Genomic DNA, 24,587 nt, shown 5'->3' with positions numbered 1-24,587 from the left:
CGATCCCTCGAGCACAAAAAACACTGCACGCAGTGCGATGCCAGTCTAATCTGGGTAACTTGTCAGCAGGACCTTCCGAAACGCGCTCCTGGCTTGGCGCGAACATATGAAGAACCACTTCCCTGAACAGAAAAGCACGGAGGTCAGAGGGGAAATCTTTGGAGGAGCTTTATTTTTCAGATGCAAGCATTGGTAGCGGCAAATGCATTTCGGCATATCAAATGGGGATCGAGGACAGGTCCACTTGCAGGGTCCATACAGGACTTGATTGTGTGCTCTCCGCACTACACTTCCCATAATACTGAGTCTCATCTGAGCCTCCCATTGGTGGGTGTGTCATATGGAAAATGGTGAAGTGGGTCAGCGATTGCGCACACCGCTTCCATTAAAGCCTCTGAAGAGAAGCATATGGAGCTTCGAAACGAGTCAGGCAAATCCATTACGTAGCGGCATCTACAAGCGGATCCCCGTCCTTACCTACACATAAATCAAGCTGCTGGTCGTGTGCTACTTAAAGGTGGACAACTTTTGGAGCGATTTTATATATATATATATATATATATATATATATATATATATATATATATATTCCACTGAGATTTCGCCGATTTCTGGGCAAAAAGACGAGCCACACCAGGTCTGCAGGTAAAAGTTCCGCGGGTTTATTCAGGCAAACAGATTACCACGCGTTTCGATCTCGGCTGAGATCTTGGTCACACACACACACACATATATATATATATATATATATATATATATATATATATATATATATAGAGAGAGAGAGAGAGAGAGAGAGAGAGATATATAGATATAGATATGTATATTCCTTTGTATAAATGTGTATAATATTCATGTCTATAAATATATAGATATTCATTAGTTCTGCTTAACAAATGTTCATATTACTTATAGTTATATTATTCTATATTTAACATGTATATAGGTCACTGCATAAATAAGTAAATTTTTATCACAACTATCTACAATTGCTTCACAATTGAATACAAATAATTATAAAAAACAAATTAGCTTAAAGTACAACAACACTTGAGAGTCTGAGTTTATTAAATACAACTTAAATCTAGATATATTACCTTACTTATACATATATACTTTCCATGTACTTATATATCTTTATATGTATTACTTTGTCTCCTAATTCAGCATCTCCAATGCACTACCCTATATCTCACCCTATACCTCTCTCAATACATCCTTTACTCCACTCTCTGACTCATCCCAAAACCCATTCTACCACTATGATCTACAAAATAACCTGTTCTAGACCATTCCATCCTCTATCCCTCCTTGCATCATCTCAACCCTCTCTACTATTCAGATCTCCCAAATAAACCTTTCCAAACCCTCCCCTCTGACCCTTCCGCCCCCTCTACTTATCCCAAACCTCCTCCTGCTGCTATGATCTCCAAATAAGCACTTTCTAGACCCTTGCCTCTTCTTTTCCTCCTCTATCCTTTTCAATCCAACTAACAAACTCACGTGTCCACCACCATAACAAAGTGTCCTCGTCTGTGTGGTACATTCTGAAAATTATAAAAAGACTTCTGCCTTTTATTCCCCAAGAAGCTTGTAAAACACTGGTAACAGCACTGGCCCTATCCAGGTTGGATTACGGAAATGCCCTGTATTTCCGTACAAGCCCAACACCTGACAAAAACTGCAGTGTCTACAAAACGCAGCAGCTAGGCTGGTTCTGGACATCCCAGATCTGTGCTGGTTGCCCACAGATTAAGAACCCTCCACTGGCTGCCTATGGAGAAAAGGATAATGTTCAAGTCAGTGTGCCTAGCATACACGGCGCTTCATGGGGTAGGCTCCCATTTCCTCAAAACGTAATTGAAACAGTACGAACCGCCTAGGAACCTAAGATCGAGCGAGGCTAAGCTGATTAAGGTTCCCAAATTCAAGCAACTAAGATGGGGGGAGACGCTTTCTATTGCAAACTGCTAAAACTTGGAACCAACTACCACCCTCAATAAAAAATAGCTCCTCGCTGCTAATATTAAGGAAGGCTGTAGAAACTTGACTCTTTACATCTTAGTGAGACTCCATGTCACCAGTAGCTCCAGACTCTCTGCATTTAACACAGCGGCCAAGACGCCTTTGGGTATTCGCACACTCTATAAATTTGTAAATCAAATCAAATTAAATCAATCACTCAAATTAATTTCATATTTCACTATACTAATTCACCACAAATCCTGTTTGGGTTCTGGAGTAGCGTGCTACTCACCGAAAATGCGCTTTGACGCCTCCTCAGGGGTACCAAGTGCTACATAAATGCACACCCTTCTCTTTTCTTTCCCTCCACTATCCTTTTTCAATCCAAATTACAGACTCACATGTCCACTGCCCAAATTAATTTCATATCTCCCAATTCTAATTCACCGCTAATCCTTTTTGAGTTCCGGAGTAGCGTGCTACTTGCCGAAAAGCGCTTTCACACCTCATCAGGGGCACTAAGCACTATATTAATACAATTAAAATTGCAATCTCTGCGACGCAGGGCTCTTTAAAAGTCACTAACTAGCCAGGAAAATGTTCCTGCGAAGGCGTATTTTCCCGACTTATTGTCTGGTTTGATAAGCCCACAAACAGACCGTGGGCGTTTTTTCCAGAATCGTTATTTTTTGCGATTGAAAATCAGCGGAAATGTTTTCTCCGCTGCTGGAAAGTTTAAGTGGCAGTGACAAGCCAGTCAACCAAGGAAGAGTGTGGGGTGGTGGGCGTGGGGCAGTTGTACCGGAACTTGGAAGGTAAATGCTCCTTCTGCAACGCTCTTTAGGCCAAAGGCGCTTTTAATGGCCTACCACAGAATCAAGACCGTCAGGATAAAATGTGGGAGTTGGAAACATCGACCCAAAAAAAGAGCCACATCATGCAAACGTTTCACTGGTTTCTTCCCGTTGGAGTGTGTAATAAATGGGGCACATATTTCAATGTCAATAAAATATATTAATGGTTAGCCTCTCCTGACCACGGCTGCTCAAAGGCGAAGGCAGGACAAGTGTTATGCAAATATCTCGCGCTACAGAGCGCTCAGGGTGGCATCATATATTATCTCCGTTCTGGTGGGGCTGTCTTGAAATCCCCACATCCTGTCTGTAATCATCCCGGGCATGCCTGCATAGCTCTCACATTCCTCGCCCCCATCTCCGCGCTCCCATTGGTGCGGGGGCTGGTCACTCCCCTGCGCCGTGTCCGCTGGTTGGTCGCGGCCTTTGCCTGGTCCCGCCCCCTGTCCGCTCTGCGGTGACCGGGGCGCCAGATGCTTCAGTCAGGGCTGAGTTGCAGGGAGAGATAGTAGTCGGAGCGGAGTGCCACCCTGCCCTGTGCCCGGAGCTGCCATGGTGGCTGAGGAGATGAACCTCGAGGAGGGACATGGTAAGGAGCTAGGGTCCAGGGGAGGGGGGAGGGGCTCTGTCACCGAGGCCCCCAAAGAGCAGGGCTGTTAATGCACGGGGAAAGGGGGGCAGAATGCAGCCAATCACGTGACTCATTGCAGACTGAGGCGATGGTAGGATGTGTATGAAAATAAAGTTTCTGGGGAGGAACAAGATGATACTACTCGCTCCTAAGCATGTGTTCCGAGAGACAATACATATATTACACCATCCATCCAAATAATATAATGGTCTCAGGGATAATTAAGGGTATTTATGACTTGAGGGCGTGAGAGGTTCGAAACAGATTACAGTCTTCTGTAGAAGCCATTTTTTGATGTATCTAAAAAACAAAACACTTTTTAGGTCTAATTACGGAGAGATTTAGATGTAACATCATGTCATAAAATCTTCAAAACTTACAATGTCGGGTACAGAGGTTTGGCCCCGCCCTTTTCAGCCATGAGTTCTTTATGGTTTGCCATTGCTTCAAAGCTGCCCATCGAGGCCATGGTACTGTGAGATGGGTTACATTGTACATTGTAACATTTGTGTTTCCATTGAGTTTTGGTGATGGGGCTTCAAGTAGTCTTTTCGTTGGACAAGAACCAGTGAGTGCTCTGTGTGGTATTTGATTTGCTAACATGACTTTTTATTATTAATAGTTGGTTCGTGGATATGTGTTTAGGAAACTGGTGTTGTTCGGATGCTTTGACCTTTCACAAAGCCATGATAACATGTTTTGTGATTTAGTTTTCTTTCTTGCTCCTACATTAAATTTTAGCACACACATAAACTGTTTTAAATATGGAAGAAAAATACTGACCCTTCGTCAAAAGTATATACTTTGATATCTGTTTTGTAATGTATGCCTTTTAAGTACACCACTTTGAACGCAAACCTTATGTTCTGATGTTTTTTCATAGCACTCACAATTCTAGTAATGCGTTCTGTTCAAGGGCGCCCTTCTCCCAGCTTCCATATTCTTGTAGCCAAGATGTGGCTCCATTGTGGATGTTTTCTTCTAGGACAGCGTGGTATTGGTTCTACACTGAGCTGCCTAGCCAATTATCAAACTATACCCCTAATGCAAAGCTAGACCTATTGACTTTGACAACGATTTGGTGTAAGATGGAAGCGAATTATTTTGTGATCCGTGAAAGACTTTAGGGGAATAAAGTGTGTATCTTGTATAGGGGCGTGCAAAGGCTGGTATAAAATAAAAGCATTTATTTGATGACCTATTGACCCATACAGTTATAATATGATCAATTTATGATCTCTTTATTTTGTAATTCATGAAAGATTAAAGTGCCTTGGGATCAACAGAAGATACATGGTCTCTCTAATACACAGGCTAGGAACCCAATGACTAATAAAGGTATTGAATATAGTGTTTTGTGGTCTACGGTATGGCGTTGTTGTGATCCAAGTCAGTAACAATGTTTTGCGATCTGTGGAAGAATGACATTATTGCAACATCAGGGTGGGGTAGAGTAAAGGTTTGGGGTCTGGAAGAGGACACATACTTTTCTATGGGGTGGGGGGGGGGGGTGGCGGCAGACAGGCGCACGGTGTACATGCTCAATGGTGCCATAAGACCTGACTGATTCTCTGGCCAGGGGTAGGTATGTCTTTAGATAGTGATGCAGGTGCAGTGGAACCGGGGCATATGGATCTAAGGGGCCCAGCGGACACCAGTTATTGCAGTGGTTCAATATCCACCCAGCAGGCAGGGGTCCAGGTTCGTGTTGGCACCAGGTCTCTTGGCACCCTTGCTACTCCACAGTCCCACAGCAGGATGCCAGTACTGGTATATCCTGCCCATATTTATGCCACAAACTCCTCGGGGGAGGGTGGGAGGTAGACATTGGCCCTATCTCCAGAGACCGCTGTCCAGCAAGTATCGGGGGCAGCAGAAGCGGTGCCCTGTGCTCGCGGGCGTGGAATGCGCTCACCGCTGGCAGGAGGTGCCCACTGCCCGCACACTGCAGTGCTTGAGCAATGTCGTAATGGCTGTGTGCAGACTGTCCGTTTTCTGCTCAGTGTATGTGGGGCGGCTCCGCTGTACAGTGCCCGTGCAGTGTTTATGATTTGGCAGTGCCTATTGCTGGGCAGCGCATGCCAGGCGGTGGCCATGTTCGTTGTGTGTGCTTTTGCAGTGCCTGCGAAGTGTTTTATGATAGCGCGTGGCACAGCCGTGTACGCTTGGCAGCGCGAGTGCAGCATCGATTAGGTGTTTACTTTGTGCAGTCTCTGTGCAGTGCCTTTAACATGTAATGCCTGTACAGGGTGCCTGCAATGCCTTTCCATGGTGTGTGTGAAGCGCCTGTGCAGCACGCGCAGTGCCCACTCAGCGCATTTGCAGTGACTGACAGTTTCCATGCTGTGTTTTTCATTAAGTGAAACTCTCGGTTAACGGAAACCCCCTGGCAGGACGGTCCTTCCTCCTTCACGCTTCAGTGTATGTTTTTTTAGAGCAATCTGCGAATCAGCACGTTTTTGAGCGACCGGTCAAAGTTTTATTTTGCCTGTTAAGTGTTAACATATCTGAGCGACAGGACAAGAACCGAAACGTTTCTTTCGCAGCAAACCGAAACCAACCAAACGCCCCCCTCCTCCATGGACTAACATGGAGGGGTGAAAAACAGACTAGGGGGAGGGCTGGACCGCGCCTGCAAATGAAGGGCCACCGTGCCCACCTGCTCTGTCTGCCCTTTGCAGCCCTTGATTCAGGGAGTTTACACGGTGCCCAGCTATGCCAGGGAATTCTCAGCCTCTATATCTCAGGCTTTTTTTGTAATTAATTGAGCGTTTTTTTAACCATTTCTGCAAGAGGATCAACATTTCACAGGATGTCCGAAACTCACATGCCCCCCTCCCCCACCCCACACATGCATTAAGCCATCCCGTGACAGGTGCGAGTATCTCACTCTGCCCACGGACCTCGAGCTCCCCATGTCAGGTGCCACTAGACGTCAGATTTCGCCCGCTTAATAGCAGTTTGGACTGGACCGAATTTCATCGAATGCCCCGTCAGGCAGTGCTTTAAATGGGAAATAATAAGTGCAGGCACTCAATAAAATAGAGGTGTGGCAAGTGGGCGGGGCTGACAAGATATGATCATACATAATGACTTTTGTACTAGTTGCAGCACACATTAAAGCACACGAGAAATGCATTTATGTCAATAAAGCAGATAAACCTATTATACATAATGAAAGCCATGATGGCACTTTCACCGGAACGGCCACTGCACACTTGATTGACAGTGCAGGGTCTGTCTAGAGACCCTGCCCTGTTTATCACAGCGAGACACCAGCCCTTTCAAAGCCCTGCAGTTTGGGGACATTCAAATGGGCGCTGCAACTCTGAAGGCTCGGTTCATTACAAGCTCCTCAGAAGCAGAGCAGCATCTGCCCTGCACTGGAGGAGAAACCTAACCTGCGCCTGCCGTGCCGGGGATCAGGGTACCGGTACTCTCCCTGGCTACAGAGAAGTGCCGGTACTGACGGCAAGAAAAATCGGAAGTGCTGGTACTCAGTACTGGTGAGTACCAGCCCATTTAAAGCACTGCCGTCAGGGGTAGTTTCAACGCCTAGTCAGGGTTAGTAAGCGGCATGTAAATACAATTGTGGTTTTGTTTGTATGGATCATGTACATACAATTTACAGTTACTGCCCAGCAGCCGGTGCCCAGGCCAGCACCCTCGGTTGGTGGCGGTGCTCGAAGTGTGGGAGAAGCCGAGGCTGCAGGGTCACATAGGGGAGGTGTAGTCTGTAACTCCTCGAGTAGTGCTGGCTGTGTCCAGATTCCGCACACTGGTCTTTTGCTGATAAATGGCCACGTGATAACATGTATACGAGGGAAACGCTTGTCTGCCTTTGCTGTCAGTGTTCAGTCTCTCATACAATGACGTGGCACTCTCCACACCTCAGCCTCACAGATTTTGGGGTCTATTAACCACTACAATAGAATAGTGTCCTTTGTACCATAATGTTCCATTTTTTGGGGACACCTGTGTTTGTTCTAATGTGGCTTCTACATAAATCCTCGGCCTAGTGTCGCAGGAGAATGTACAACAGAAACGCGATGGTCAAGGGCTCAGGCGAAGGGGACGCCTTTGTGAAGAAAGCAGGCTCCAGACGCCCCCTCCCCATGCATGGGTCGCGGAACCAGGAACATTGAAGGCGTGGGCAGAGTGGGCCATTTTTCTGTTCCCCCACCTTGCAAGGACCTCCTAGGAAAGTGGTCTTTCTCCATGTCACCCCTGTCTGTTCCTCTATCTCAGCCGTTAATGTAGAATTCTTTATTGTTTTGCTTCATGGGGCTTGAGTTCTCAGAAAATGGGTAATAAGACTGAAAGTTGTTCCCAACAGGGGCACCCAGTCATTGTTCAGTACTCACTCCGAGCCTAGAAGAGGGGGCACAGGAGCACCCAAGACAGTGAGCCACGTGTTGCGTCAGGGGTCCCTTCCTGCACAAAAACAATCCTGCCAACAATGCAGATATGGTGCGAGGGTGCCCACGTTGGCGCTGGGCACCACATTGTGCGCCGGCCTCAACAGTCGACTCTCCTTCTACGTACCCAACAGGAAACTCTGCTCCGTAGACCTCTCCCTGGCTACCGTCCCACGCATCCGTACAACCACAGCCGGAGGCAGATCCTTCTCCCACCGCACCGCCAAGACCTGGAACACCCTCCCCTTTATCCTACACAAACCGAAGACCTTCTAATCTTCAGGAGACAACTCAAGACCTGGCTGTTCGACCAGTAGCAACAGCACCCCCCTCCCCTCCCTCAGCGTCTTGGAACCCTTGCGGGTATGTAGTGCGCTCTACAAATTATCTGATTGATTGATTGATTGAAAGGACAAGATTGCACTGTATCTCGTAAATACTTGCATTCCTGCCCTTTCAATTTGAAGTAGTGCAGGGCTGCAAAAAGACTTGCAGTGCTCTGGAGCCAGGTGAATGGCTGTCACGGGCCTTCAGCGCTATCATCGGGGCTCCGGACACAGTTACACCTTTGTCATACGTGTTTATGTCTATGAACATAATAAAAACAGTGTCAGGAAATCTCCCCCTGTCCTTGTTTACAAGTCCCCATCTGCCAAGGCTCAGTCTCTGTCGCCTAGCAAATCTGTCCAATTGTATTTTGCCACTTACATAACAAGTCATAGCATGTCAAATTGTATTGCCCTGTAAGTCACTGTGAGATATCGCATGTGGTAAATGCCTACTGCAAGGATTTCTCTGTAGCCTACAGGTGACAGGTTTAAATATTAGCAAAATAGTTAATATAGTCAACACTGTGGCTGCAGATATTTTTGTTTAATCTGACTGTAACAGCTTCAGAGTTTAGTAGGATAGTTTAGTAGATTAATGCACCTGCAGTAGAGATCTAAGTGTAGCCATCATGCCAGGGGTTCCAATCTTACTATGCAATCTCTGGGAGTGTAGTGTGTCTAACCCTTAAGGCACACACACTAACTGTGAACGTCTGAGACTTTTAGTCTTCTAAGGCTCAGAGCACGAATAGCTCGCAGTTAGGACAAAAACTAAACACACTGTTTAAAATACTACACATATTAAATACTAATGGCATCTTTCTGATTCCCATGGAATAACTCAATTCAATACAAGTTGTACTCATGAAAGTCCAATGCCAACTAGTTAAATACATACAATAATAAGATGTTAAAACCGGTACATACTTAAAATAACTCAACTGAAGTTTGGCCTAGCTGAAAAAAAGACAACATGAGAAAAGGCCTCCTCCCTTTAAAATATACAGTTCTCAAAGCGAATGCCCACCACAGCCGACGGAGGGAGAATTCCCGTGGCAAGAGTGATTACAGGGAGTTTGGATTAAATAAGGATCAAAGACTAGAGATTTATTTCAAAGCCATGAATTTGCCGGAACATTCAGGGTTAGAAAGAGGCAGGAGAAGCTGGGAAGACAGCACAGTGGACTTTGTGTCCCCTGTAGATTTCATTTATGTGTAGACTGTCAGTCTCAGGACCAAATCCCAGAAAGACAGCTCAGTCGGGTAATGTGCATGTTGAAGAGATGTATGTGGATCACTCCTGGTAAAATAGCTCAGCCAAGTTAATCACCTATTACCAAAGCTGTGGCAGCAAACTCCACTAACATGGCTCAGCAGGTTAATGTTCCTGCTTCAGAGATCCAGTGTAAACCACCCGCAAGTCAGGTCAAATGTTTTTAATTGCCATGGGACAGCTCAGTGGGTATATGCCGTCTGCAAATATGGGCGATCAAATGTATGACGTTACAAAGCATACATTTACAACGCATGCTTTTACAACACAGTTTTTACAATGCAACATCCTTTACAACACATACATTTACATCGCATACCACTACAACAGTTTTTTTAAAACTACACTTACAACGTTACATTACATCTCATTATACCTTTACAATGCATACCATTACAACGCATACCATTACATTGCATTTAAGGTAAGTGTTGGATAGTGTAGGGGTAAACATTAGTATTCTTACTCCAGGGGGTGCCACAGTAGGATACGTTTTGGTTAGTGTAGGGGTAAAAATTACTATTCTAACTCCAGGGGGTGTAACAGTAGGGTAAGTGTTGGATAGTGTAGGTGTAAAAATTACTATTCTAACTCCAGGGGTGCAACAGTAGAGTAAGTGTTGGATAGTGTAGGAGTACTATGCGTCATAATGGTATGCGTTGTAATGACATGTGATGTAATGCCTGCGTTGTAGTGACATGCAATGTAGTGACATGCGTTGTAGGGACATGCAATGTAAAGGATGCATTGTAGTGATATGCGTTGTAAAGGATGTTGCGATGTAATGCCTGCGTTGTAAATGTAGTGCGATGTAATGGTTGCATTGTAAAGGTTGTTTCCCTGGGCGAACCATCAGAGGTTTACATCCTAGGGAGATAGCAGAGGTGGTTAATGTGCCAACTGTAGGGGTTGGTGAAACCTAAGGAGCTGCGGCAAAGGAAGATTAAGCTCAGAGATGCGCAAGACGTGTATTTCTGGCGTGAGTTGCAAAACAAAGGCCCAAACTAATACATAATGACAGACCCGGTCTCAATGGAGGCTGACACCAATATTTAGGAGATCAGCGGATGAGACGCACTGGAGCCCTCACAGGATGTAGTGTCTCCATAGACACTGGCACACACAGTCCTGGCGGGAACCTCTAGATCCTGACAACAACTTCATGGCTGAGTCTTATCCCTGGCCCGCCTTGTGAATCATCCAGTGCGCTGCCATGTTTCTCCGGCCTCAGAGCTCCGACTGACACATTCAGAGGATATGTAATACCTCCTTTTGTTCGAGTAGTGTCACTACACGGGGAGGTGAGGGACGGCGCGTGGCAAGACGTCATCGCAGGAGGGAGGTGTCACATTTCCAGCAGAGCCCCGTTGCTTGCTTACACCTGGTCGACAGACACCACAAACCGCTCAAGTAAATGGGAAAAGAATACAGCCTGCGCCTTGTGTCGCTTCAAAAGTCGGCAGGGAGCTAAAAGAGTGGGTTAATTGCTCAAACTTTAACTATTCGTACGGTATGCTAATGAACACGACTTATATTATAGAAGACAATACAATCAATTGTTTATTGCAGCTACCTAACTCAGTGGCATTCGTTTTATCAACATCAGAAGAATGAATGAATGAATGAGTACAAATCTGCGAGTCGTCAGATATATGCTATTCATGTTACGCCAACTGTTTCCAGCGAGTGCATAACCTCTTGAGCTGTTTCACCACGTTTGTACATACGTACCACACAAGCATCTCTGCAACGAGTGTATGAAACCACTGTACTATCTTATATGTAAATACATGCCTGTGACATGCTGGTTACATACAAAGTTCTGCAACATGTATGTTAATCCTCCATGTTTTTTATGAGGATTTTTGCCGGTAGTTAGTGATTATGCCCCTATAGCTGCAGCCAGTGTGCTAAGGACCTGAGTTATCTTACTAGTGCTACTCCCTCAAAACAGCTGGCTACACATAGTTATCCAGAGCTCGTGCTTTAACCCTCTAAGCTATCTCAAAATGCATTCTGTTTGTGAACAATAAAATAAGCCTGGACTGGGCAAGGAAGCAGTATTTGTGCCATCATCCAGGGGAGGGACAAACACACGAAGAGGAAGGGAAACCGGCACGCGCTGACCAAAGACAAGCAAGGAAAAAAATGTGATGGTGAATCCAACCAATGGTAAGCAATGGGTGGTGTCTAGGCCCCCTGTAAGTAAACAAAGTGTCTGCATGCGACAGCGCATGTGCTGTCTCAGGCGAGACCTAAAAATGCATAAAGAATTATGGACCAGAGGTGGAGAGTAATTGACTCTGCTCCGTCTGACTCCACCCCTCATGAATGTGCCCTGTCAGGCTCCATCAACTTCCTTCGACCCCTAAACCCCACCCCATTACACTGTTGCATTAGCAGCACCAGTGGTTGTCAGTTGTCTGCTTCCATCTTAAAGCTTGTCCCAAATCCCTAATGGTGCCAGAGCTTTGGTTTTAGCCAGCTGTGATGGAGAGAAGCACCTGAAAGCTGATGGCATGAGTCAGAGGTGTCAAGCAGGGTTTGAACTACTTCCCCTCTCACAGAACCCATTTTCTGCCAGTCTCTTCCTGCCCCCTCACAGATCCTTCTATTCTTTCTCTCCCAGTTCCTTACCTGAAGTATTTAAAGCATGTGTTTCACCTAGTATGAATTTTATTTGGATAGCAAAGCTTTCCTAACTTGCCCCACCCTGGCATAACCGTGGATGGGCACAGTCCTAGTCAGTCGCAGACAGCTACCGACTCATTTCAACAGCCACCCTGCCAACCTAGGGTCAGGGAAAGAGGACTGACAACCAAAGCCCTGCTGCTATGTGATCAGAGAGTGCCAACATCACAACGACGGCCTTCGTATCGAAACCTGGTGTCCCTGTACTCCCAGAAGCTAAAACCTTTTAAGGAAATGAGTTACTGGCACTCCACAAGCTCTTCTGCCTGCCAAATCTCCCTGCTTCTCTGAGCTCGACAGATAAATGTATCCATTAGCGAAAGGGAGCAGGAAACCCAATGTAAGCCTGTGGGAAGATGTATTGATTAGCAAAAAGGAACAGTGAGGCCCTAGAGCAACCATCAGTACTTTGCAGACAGGCACGCAGTATCATAGGCAGTGCCACTGGAATTATGCAGCAGGGTTGACTATTATGCAGAACGTAAAGGCAAATTATGTGGCGTAATGTGGCACATTTTATGATAGTATTACTTCATTATTGTGTTATTTTTACTCACGTTAACACTGTATGGGAAAAGTTTTCACCTCTTTAGTACTTGTTTAATACCCCAAAACCTCTCTGAGCAACTGAAAGGTGGCCAGTCAATGTTTCTAAATGGTCTTCCACTGCGCAGGGACATTGTAGCGGCGTTGTTGCATTTTTAGTAACTTTTGATCCGTTTGAGCAAAAACATTTTTTTGTTAAAACCTTCAGATGATGCAACAGGTGATGGATTATGTGGCAAATAAATAATTATGCGGAAAATGCACGTCTGCATAGTCGCATAATTTTGTCTCTGATCATTGGGTAGGACATATTCTGCATTGTACACTGCCTACCCCTAGACAAATTCTGCATCCTGTAGCTGTCTACCCCTAGTGATGTGCAGAATCCTAGAGCAGTCTAACCCTAGCCATGTTTAAAGTAGGGATGGACTGAACTTGTGGAGTTTCACTCTGCGGAATTCCATGGAGTTTCATAAAAACTCAGCGAGATTCCATTGAGTTCGCGAGCGTGCGGAAATCAGCACATTGAGCTGCTTGCGCGATTTTTAGTGCCGGGAGCTTGTTCCGCGCTGTAAAATCAGTACGAACTGCACCACATAGTGTGCAAGAGGGCTCTGCTTCTTTGCTGCCACTCAAGTAGATTTTCTAGTTGAGGGGCAGCTTTCTCACTGCAAATGGTCGCAACTGCACACGGCTGCCCGCATTGAGAAAATCTCACCAGGTGCTGTCTCGGTGGCCGAAAATTGCGCTAGGGGACGATAATCCTTGTGTGTGAACTTAACGTTGGTGAGCCGTGCGCGATTAAAAATGACAATCTTAGCGCGGAGTGGGCAGAACTCTGCAATTACCGCCGGCACGGCAGAATTTATCGCCCACCCCTATTTTAAATTCCAGTAACAACCTACCCCAAGACCACATCTGCATTCCTGGGTAGCCTGTTGTAGTCCTGACTATTGACTGCATAAATATTCACCTACCAAAATATTGAGGTAAAACAATTGACTACCAAAATAACATGAACCCTTTACTTGTAATTAAAATAACAAACATATTTGATTTAAATATATCGTCCTACAAACATTTCTAAGTTAAAAATCTCTAATACAAAAGTATAGCTTACTCTAATACTCAGTTTTAGAAAATAGAATTAACAAAATGATCAAAAAAATTGTGTAAAAACATCAATAATATACTTTAAAGATATTAAAAGTATTTAATTGCAATTATTTTCAAATTTTAGAAAATTGCAAAAGTTGAAAGTTTAGAAAGTTGAAAGTTTCTATGTCTAAATTGATTAAGGGCCTCCTTGATTATTGTGCTTACAAACATTTGACTTTCAATGATTCTAAGTCTAAATTTATGATATTGGAACCAAGGATTGAGTTAAAGCTCCCTTTTACTATGAACAGTGAGATTTTAGAATAGGTAAACTATTTTGACTATCTGGGAATTCGGTATGATACTAAACTTCCAGCAGCAATTCTTAAATGTAAACAAAGAATAGGGGGGCCTTCATTGAGCTAGTTACTACATGTTTATAGAGCAAAGGCATTTACAGCTTCACTATATGAAGCTGACATTGGGGCTATACTGGTTGTTCTATATTTCAGAAAATCGAGAATAGATTTCTGAGGGCAATATTGATGCTGGGGCAGATCAATTAAAAAAATAATTTTTGGGAACATTTCTATCTACAAATAAAATTAAATATCTTCACAAATGCATTTAGTTTTAGAATTTAAACATATAAAATAACCCAATAAATCTACAAAAATGTTAAATAAAATGATTACATTAAATTATATTTCTTACTAAACTAACATCTTTGGGACGTATATCAGATTTACAATTGTAACTTCAATCCCAAAAATGTGAGTAAAGTGTATCTATTTTTTTGTGGGGTGGGGTCAGATTTACCATTCCCACTCCATACTCAGCAATATTGGGGATAGTCTTGGACTCAGGGGGAGGGGTGGAAAGGGACAGGTATACACCATACTCACCCAAGCTAAGTAAAGTTGGGAAAAGTATTGATCTCCTGGAGGGGGCACTGGTGGGCAGATTTACTACTCCAATTCCAAACAAAGCAACATTAGGGAAAGCGTTGGGCTCTGGTGGTGGGATCAGATTTACTATTCTCACTCATAACAAAGCAACACTGGCGACAGTGTTGGGTTTGGTTGGGGTAGAGGGCAATAAAGTAATCCCAATCCCAAATAAACAACATTGCAGAAAATGTTTGTCTCTGGGGAGATCAAATGTACTATTCACACTCAAAACGAATCAAAATTAAAGAAAACAATGAAAACATTTATTTAAGAATTAGAACACAAATAAATACAGACAAATCAGTAAAGACAAATCAGTAATGTATTTACTTATTACAGTCAAAACGATAGCAAAATAAAACTCATTACTTTGAAAGTAATGTAAGTAAAAATAATAAAAAGCAGCAATATCGAACATATACCTTTATATTAAAACAGTAATATCATTCTCAAATTTAATTTCAAAACTTGAAATAATTAATTAGAATGAAAGAGTTATTTTAAAAAAATGTAAAAGTAAATGAGCAAATGATACAAAAAAGTGAGGGAATAGAAAGTATAAGTGATCTCAGCAACTGGCAGGCACGGCCCGTGCAGGGCGTTATACCGTGGCGGTGACATCAGGCGGGGGAGGGTCACGGTGGGGGGTTGTAAAATGCGGGATATGAACCATTACAGGTAAGTACCGAAAAAAATAATAATAATTTTGTTGCCCGCGCTGCATCACATTTGGCGATGCAGCGCAGGTAACAAAATTCAGTTTTTTTTTTTTGGTACTTACCTGTAATGGTCCATATCCCGCATTTTACAACCCCCCACCCTGACCCTCCCCCGCCTGACGTCACCGCCCCGGTATAACGCCCTGCACGGGCCGTGGCTGGCGACTGGTAACGGATAAAATAAAGATGGACAAGGATGTGACCCCGAGTAATTACCAGTAGCTAATATTAATTGAAGCATTCCATTCATTACTTTTTTGTATACTTCAGTGTGACGCCCTTTGTGGATTGGGTATTCTCTGACACGGTTTTCGTGCACATTGCATTACTGGAACCCAGCCATCCCGAACTGATGGGTCTTCATAAGGGCAAAACCTCCCTTGGGTTGCTTGTGGTCCAGGTCAGGGAGGACCTATTCTGGACTGCAGGGTCAAGCCTGATTTGCATATGTTAAGGTCCAAACTGAGGAGAGATGGTGGGGTTAATAAAGATGGACTGGGACGCGGACCCAAGTAATTACCAATCACTTGGATGAATTCAAGCATTCCATCCATCACTTTTTTTGTATACTTCAGTGCGTGTTATCAGAGCTTGAACTGTCTTGTAACCGTTATGTTATGGGTAGGGCTGGCTTGTCATCAAGTTTGGCTAACTGCCATTTGTTTCCAGGCCAAGTCACTGAGTGGCCCATTAAATAAGGGCTGGGCACACCCTAGACCATTCTTGGCTCACTTCCTGTGTATTAATCTTTTTTGAACAGATGCTTAGAAGGGCAAAATGGAATGCTATGTAGAAACCATTGTTTCCTCAAAATAAATGTACTTAACAGGAAATGTATTCTTTGTTTTTTGCTTCTCTTGTTAATTATATAAATATATTAAATGCAGCCACACAAAAGCCTGTATATCCAAGGTTATGCTGTCTCTCATGACAGCCTTTCCCTTTGCACCTACTCTGTGACCAATGGACACTGTTTTATGTAGCTGAATTTTAATAGCACTTCATACAACTCACAATGCTTTTACGTGCTCCTATCCGCATTGATTTCTTTGATTCGAATGCTCAGATATTTTTCTGCTCCCCCACAAATATTCTTACAATATGCTGGATGTGGAAAAGCAAAGAAAGGAACGTCTTTCAGAGATTGATCAATATTGACTTTTTATGTACTTTTGTTTTGTTAAGAATGATGCTCATGACAACAGAGTAATCAGTAGATATCATTGCTGCTTAGTATCTACTTCTTGTTTTTAACATTTGCAATTCAGGATGACATAGGAAAAGTGATACAGGATAAAATTATTGCTGTTCTTAAAGTGTCTAGTGATGGATAATCGAATAGTTAACTTTTGCGTTAATATAATTGTTCCAATTCTGCAGGATTTTTTTTTTCCAAACACAATTCCTTTCTGAATCCAAAGTGTAGTAAGAGGATTTCTTATTTGGATTCTGGAAGAATCATTAAACCTCACCATTTATTCATCCAAGTCTATTGGTTCTCTGAGAATTTGTGTCAATTTATTTGCTACTCTGTCCAAAAAATGTTTACGGACATCTGTATACCATATGCTTGTACTATCCCAGGTTTTGGCTTGACCGTACTTGCAACACGTATCATTTTTAAGGGTGTTAAAGTGTAAAGCAACTTTTTGGCTCGGGTAGTCCACTAAGCATGTCTATCAATGCCGTGAGGATAGACACAGAAATCTTCTCCTTTCCTGGTCCATGGACTCCACCCTTAATTCCTCCGACTATCCCACATGACAATTCATAAAAGGCCTCTATGTTATTTCGACCAGTTTGTTAAATAAGGTGGAGACTGAACAGAGAGACGTTAAAACTTTAAATATCCATTTGACGGTTAAACAAAATGTGTTAGTTTAAAGACCAACAAATCAAGCTCTCATAATGTTTTCTAACATCAGTTTCATTTTGTGGAATTTTGCTTTTTCAGCTTCTTCCAGAGTGTGTTTGTCTTTAATTCTGAGAAGGACATAACTTGGTGTCTCTTAAGCAAATGTGTAATTTGAGTTATTCCTTTAGCACTTTAACATTCTCAATGTATTACCTTATTTCCAGTACTGTCTCTTGATTATCCGAAATTACAACAGGGGTCTATTAAGACATAAAGTGATAAACAGGTAATTTGGAAAGAGATCAATGGGTTGTGGGCAAAACTACATTTGATAGTAATTTTACTTCTCCCAAAAATACACGTGTGTAATATCATCTGGTCTAGAGCATTAATTGATTCTTTAAAGGTGTTTTTCTACTTTGTATGGGTGTAGTGTGTTTAAAAAGCAGAATATAATTGTGAAGCTTTCAGATTCCAGTAGATAATGGGTCTTTGGATTTCGAAAGACTATAATTTGCTTAGTTTTACCACAAGCTATTCAAAAGCTTATACACTGATGTTGATTGTGCAGAGACACCTAACTAGCTAATTGCAACAAAAAAAAGTTTGGTCCACCAATTTTCTCTCAGATCTTTTGTAATAAGTAAGATTCAGACGGAGAAAGTCAATAGTATTTAATTATAATGAAGTTAAATTGTTGGAGTGGAGGGATATTTATATGGATAAGTGACTTGTGGCCTAATTTAGAATAGGATGGTAATAGGAAAGTCTCTGATTTCTGGAGCAGGTGCTATATTTGGAAGTTATTCCACCAGTTGAATTTCCACCACAAAGGATCCCTATAGTAGAGGAAATGTCCCTAGTAGATCCTCTGCTAGAATTGGCATTTCAGAAATCACAGGATTGTTCATTACTACCCAGCTACAAATCAGACCCTGGTGTTAAAACCTCAGGCTGCACATATTCAACCTACACAAGGACCAACATTTTATCTCAAAATTGTATTTCATTTTTAGGTCTTGCCTAGCGAACGCAGCGCATGCGCTGCTTCGCCTAGACGAGACTACTGTTGTCGGTTTGGTGCACGAAGGGGACATAACATGTGCGCGCACGGACAGGGGATCTGCACACGCATAGCGTCTCCTCTCTGCCTCACACGCTCCCACCGTGCGCTCCCACCGTGTGTGCTTGTTTTTTCTTTTTCGGACAACTAGTCGTGTAACAGTGCCACCTACCGGCCGCATGTCACTGGTCGCTTCTAGCTGATTCCCTCACTCAAGGGCAACTTTCAGGAAATGACAGTGAATATAGTTGAAGAAATATCATCTGTTTGCAAGATTGGGATACACCTTTCGAGTTAAGATTCCTTCAGAGTAACCCTGCCAAGCAATCCTTTTACAAGCTGGAAAGAGAAACTGGTGGACAAAATCTACAACGAGGTGGAAGCTCAAATGCCTTCTCCAGCTGGTAACGAGCTCATTAAGTTCTCTATTTTCATTTATTTGCGATGCAGTCTCTTGGTTTTTGTCGGCATTTTCAGATGGATTCACACAGCGCAATTAAAATACTAGATACTAGGAAATCTAGTTGTTTCGTATCTGTAACCACCTCTTTGTGCGCGCGCTGTGTGTGCGCTCGTATATGGCAATCGTTAACACGTAGTTGAAAATACCACCATTAGGACACACTCATTGTTTTCTGGCTAAGCCTTCTTTCCTCATCAAACGCTTTACAAAAAAATAATTATGATTGTCTGGCATGGAGGGTCAGGGAGACACGGAGGCAGGTGGTACCAGTGTATTTAACATTCTTTTGTGAACAAAGCCGAAATCTTTTCCATTGAAGTGGAAAACTGCACACTTGACTGTCTAAACGGGCTGCTCCGAACAAGCACTATTCTGGTTATACTTGAACAACAAGCACTGGCAACGCTAATCTGTCTCGCTATTGTGACCTACTAACGACAAAGTGTGTTTTAAGAGGGTGAGGGACGCACACGGAGGGTTGATTGTTGGGGCGGAAGCATCATTAAAGGTGCAGGGGGTGGGGAACTAACAGAGAGGGTGGGGGGACTGACACAGACGGCAGGGGGAGGGGGAATGACACAGAGGGTGGGGGGTGGACTGACAGAGGGCGGGGTGAGGGGACCTACACAGAGTGGTTTGCAAAGCATAGGGCCCGAGCCCCCACTGCAATGTCACATATGTGGTTCTCTGTAGTTAAACAACACCTCTGTTCCTGACCAGCAACGTGCATATAAATCAGAATAAGTGCCTATATATCATTGTGTACAAAAACCAAAAACATAAACGAAACCGCTGAAATAGAAGAGTCATTCCAGTGTTAGTTAATTACGTCATAAGAGTAGCCGTTTTAATAAGGTAAGGGTATTGATTAGGAGTACCCAGGAGTAGTAGCAGCTACACTGCATTTCATTTTATTGCCCCTGTACTTGCTACAACTAGTGTGCACAACGATGGATGCAGAAGGAGGAAACGGAAGTAAACAAGGATATAGGAGCCTTATCTACTATCTGCACTTATCTCTCTTTAACCTTCTCTTCTCTTAATCCATCAGCAGCAAGTAGGAGGCAGGTGAAATTCAAAGAATGGGACCCTGTGTCAAACCTGTCATTTAACAAGGGTTCAAATCAGTGACGGCTCCTTCGCTAAGGCGGAGGAGCGTCGCCCTACTAGCGTCGCCCCACTGCCCTTTGAGCAGTTAAAAAGGAAAAAGGAAATGATAATAATGCATTGTTATTATCCTTTTATTTTTCCGTACTTGCTCAGTTCTCGGGGCTGGGCTGTGCAGATCAAGGGGAGGAGTGGTGAGCACTCAAGTGTGCATGATGGTTTGGCTGGCTGTCTTTGGCCGCACAAACAGTCATGCACACTTTGCATGTTCTTCACCGGCCTGTAATCCACAGCCTGGGTGGAGAACATGCACAGGCTCAGAGTTCCCATCAGAGCGCCAAACCACGGCGCTCAGATCAATCACGACGCTGCTGTCATGGTGACAGCAACGTCGCGATTGGGTTAGGGGAAGCCTGTGTGCTTCCTGCTTTCATTCCGGAATCAGAAGAGATGAGGCAAGGCGGCGTCGCTGCAACTGTACCCAGGTAAGCGATTAAAAATAAAAAACCTTCCCCCAATCCCGCCACCTCCCCCCGCCCGCCACCATTGTACAGTTGCAGCCGCCACTGGTTCAAATACTGCAGGATCATGTAATTTACACCACCTCTGGCTTTTTTTTTTTAACTGACATGCATGTATCACATCATATAAATGTGAACCTTATATCAATGACTGAGAGAAGGCCATGAGTGGGTTAATACCATTCTTTAGACATGGTTCAAAATGGTCCGAAAGAATGGATCCAGGCTTCTTGTCAGATACCTGCGAGGTGTTTAGGCAAATATTTAACGTCATGTACAGCATAAGTGAGAGTAAGATTTCCCACTTTAATGGTTTGTAAATATTGCTATAAGCAGCAGCTCCAGTCCAGACGGAGATGCAAACTGTTCTGCCAAGCCTCAGCCATGGGATGGCCTTATTACTTATTCGTAATCTTCATTACCTCCTCGTCCGTCTTACTCTCACAGTCCTTACGTAAAGAGTTATCCTCCTTCATGCAGAACCTAAGCACCAAACTTGACTTTTCCTTACCACTCCAAGATGGCCCTATACCCCAAGTACAAGTACTTCATTTCTTGGTAAGGACTTCCTGAAATAAACAAGCATAGGCAGATATCAGTGGCACACAGGGAGAGGCAGGAGGGACTAAGGCCTGTGATGAGGAAGACATGGACTCAGACTAATGAATATTACCAGTCAAGTAACCTGGCATAACTTTTATTTCTACTCGTGCTTGTCCTATTCATCACTTATGAGGTTTGAACCCACCTGAAAACAGTGCCACCTACATCTGGGTTTACAGAATCGGTAAATTTACCGATTCGGTATTTTACCAAATAGGGAAATATACCGAATCTGTAACTTTACCGATTCTGTAAAGTTAGGCCCGCTACATCTCAAACTCCAAATACCGGTCGGTAATGGCCGAAATCGGCCGTTACCGACTGGTATTTGGCGACCTACATCTGGCCCATAGTGTTTACTATTGTGGTAATGCCTTTTATGTATGTGTTTAGGAAACCTGCAAGCCATGTTTATGCACCGCTTGCAGGTTTATAAAACACATGAATAAAATGTATTATCTTGTTTAGAAAGGGCAGCCAAAGTCTCTGTTCAAGAGAAAATGGTGTTTGAACATGAAAATGTCACAAGACTTGTGTTAAAATCAGGAGAATCAGTTAGTTTATAGGAAAGGTGTGTGAAATTGCATATTTTTTTCATGACATTCTATCAACCTTTCACAAAATTACGCTTTCAGGGCAAATTGTGGTTTACCGATATTTTGCAAAACTTTTTTAAGTGAGCATGCACTTCATTGATATTTGGGCAGACTGGTTTGAGCAGAAAATGTTTCTGGGTGAGACAGTTTCTGTATGTCGCTGGTATCTTCAAATAATTTTTTGCTTGAGGTGCATTCTCGCGTAATATTGTTTATGCAAATTGCAAAATTTGTAGGGGTTTTGCAGACTTTACAAGTGAAAGTAACATTTTGCCCATGCATTGTTTTTGGTGATCATACTATCTGAGATACAGCTATTGTATGGAAAAACTGCAAAGCGATATATGTTGGAAGCCAGGAAAAAATAAATATTGTTCTTGAATAATTACAGAAAACAGTAGGTTCATGACCAAAACGCATTCTGGGATTTAAAAGCTTGTGCCCACAGAAGTGTGCAACCTGAAACAAGAGTCTGATGTACTAAATAGTGATTGCAAAAAGCGGTCACAAATTGTCTAATTCATTTTTGTGAACACCTTTTTATTTTGCAAACCGATCTGTGTACTAATAGGTCAGCTCACAAAATAATGAATTGAAGGGTGGTCATAGAATGAACTGCCTAATTAATATTCAGGAGGTAGGTCTCAATTTGTGACCCCCTGTAAGTCACTACAACCATTAGGAAGTTAGTCTGCCAGGGACAGCAGACCACAATACCTTCAACTGTAAGTTGCCACTCTGATTCACAAAAGGGAAGCGGTCCAAAGAGGATACCTTCCCCTGTACGAATCAGTTACCAACCCAACTTGGAGCTGGTAACTGATCAATGGTTTGCAACTGGAATTGCGGTTGAAAACAGCTGACACATAGATTATCGAATTGCAATCTGGAACGGACGTACCTTTGACACCCCTTCCAACAGTGGCGGCTCCTCCGCTATGAAGGAGGATTGTCGCCCCACTGCTTTCAAGCAGTACAAGAAACAAAAACATAAAATGATAATAACTTTCCGTTGTTATCATTTTATGTTTGTGCTGCTTTGCTGGCGAACGGGTGGGCGGGGCAGCACTGCTCTCGGAGCAGGGCAGGGGAGGAGTGGTTTGCCCACTCCTAAGCGTGCAATGACTATTTGGTCACTCTTCTCGGGCCCCCCAAACCAGTCATGTGCACTTTCCCCGTTCTCCATGCAGGCTGCATTACAGCCTGTATGGAGAACATGCCCACCCCTCCAGCCCCTGGCTGAGGGTCGTGTTACGACCCTCAGACCAATTACAATGCCGCATTGCGGCGTTGTGATTGGCTTAGGGGAGGGAGCTTGGCTGCCTGCTTCCTGGTCCTGAAATCAGAGGCAGGAGAGCAGAAGTAGAGACGCGGGACCCAGTGGAAAGGTATGTTTTTCTGTTTGTTTGCTATTCTCCTTCCCGCAATAGTGACTCTTGCACCCCCCCCCCCCGTGTGATCCCTCCCCCCGCGAGTCCAGCCGGCTACCACTGCCTTCCAAATTGTGATTCGTTTATCATTTCCAAACCCATTTTTCAGAATCACAAAATGGTTTTGTACAAATTTAAAAGAGTTTTTGCACACACAAATCTCGTTTTTAATGAGGCAGAGGGGTTTGCGACCACAAAAAACCTTCACATATTCTTGTGGAAGTAATATCAGAGTGTGAAATATGTCAAGTATAGGCACTTCTTTTTGTTTCTTCTTAAAGTTGTGAAATCTCTGGCGGTTCCAGGTCAATAAAGCGATAAGTGCCTGCTTTGGAGTCTTTTGGTTAATTAAAACGTTCATCGAGCAGGAACATTGGCGGCACAGTTCCAGCCCCAGGGACCAATGACTTGTCGTTTGCGGGCAGCATGCCTCTTTGTGTATTGACTGCAGTGATGGAAGTTGGGCAGGTCGATGCATGCTTGGTGAAACCACCGCTGAGGTTACTTTTTGCTGAGAATCGCGAGGTGGGACTGAGTCCCCACTTTGCCATCAGGATTTGAGGTTTGGGTGGAGGGAGTACTAACCTCTCAATGGGGCAAACGTGCCACCTTGGACAGTCGTATCATGCATCAAATGATGTAAGCTCTCATTGCTGTTCATACAGTGGAGAGACAATATTACATGCCGGTTAGACAAAGTGAGCTGAAAACCCCTTGTCGGAGGGAGGGTCGGAAATGAAAGCTAGGAGGCCGTAGGGGTTGAATACTTGTGTCCAAATCTTTATTGAAGTATCTTTAATACAGTATTGTTGACCCCCCAAAAAATAATAGGGTGGTGAAGGTTTGTTCCGGAGGTACAGGTCGTCTGATGGGATGCAACGTCGTCAGTCCGTAGCCTCCTCCCTGAAATCTCGGGCTCTTCCTCACAGGCAATGGTGTTCCCCCAGGATACTCGGAAGGAAAAAAACAAAATGGTGGTAACTTTCCTGAGCTGTTTTGATCTTTTTACACTACCCTTCACCTTCCCTAAGGTGCTCTTTTTGTTGTACAACTAAAACAAAACGGTGGTGTGACTGGTGAGGGAGGGGCATGCAGGAACGGGTGGAAAGAGGTCAAAGAAAAGGTACGCCGGCTATATTATTATATTTGGACTTGCTTTTAAAAAAAATGGGGTCATAAGTATCTGCCCCTAACAGAGAGATAACCACCGGCCCGGCCCACCCAACAAGAACACGTTTCTCAGCAAACTAATATGGCCTTCAAACAGGAAAAGGAGAGAACAAAATAATTAAAAAAAATAATATGCACCAGGAACGGTCTGTTCGCCCGGTGGCTAAAACATAACAGCAAGAAATGCCCCTGGATCCTATGCATGCGGAGCGATTACATCAAACCCCCATTGAGACCTTCTGGGCGATGAAAAATTATGCTCGTCCCTTTTTCATCTCCCTCCCCCCACCCTTCTCTTCTTGCGA

General features: G+C 43.7%; 1 protein-coding gene across 1 annotated transcript in view; it reads left to right on the top strand.

Annotated features, from left to right (window-relative positions):
* Nucleotides 1–3,280: 3,280 nt before the first annotated feature.
* SLC44A2 (solute carrier family 44 member 2 (CTL2 blood group)) overlaps nucleotides 3,281–24,587 on the top strand; it is a 341,764-nt gene continuing 320,457 nt past the window's right edge. Inside the window, exon 1 of the mRNA XM_078685295.1 lies at nucleotides 3,281–3,408. Coding sequence (XP_078541421.1) covers nucleotides 3,372–3,408 — 37 coding nt within the window. The 5' untranslated portion in view covers nucleotides 3,281–3,371. The remainder of the gene's footprint in view (nucleotides 3,409–24,587) is intronic.

This window comes from Lissotriton helveticus, chromosome 1_1 (assembly GCF_964261635.1).
Source record: "Lissotriton helveticus chromosome 1_1, aLisHel1.1, whole genome shotgun sequence".
Classification (NCBI taxonomy): Eukaryota; Metazoa; Chordata; class Amphibia; order Caudata; family Salamandridae; genus Lissotriton; species Lissotriton helveticus.
This window is presented reverse-complemented; position numbering and strand designations above follow the sequence as displayed.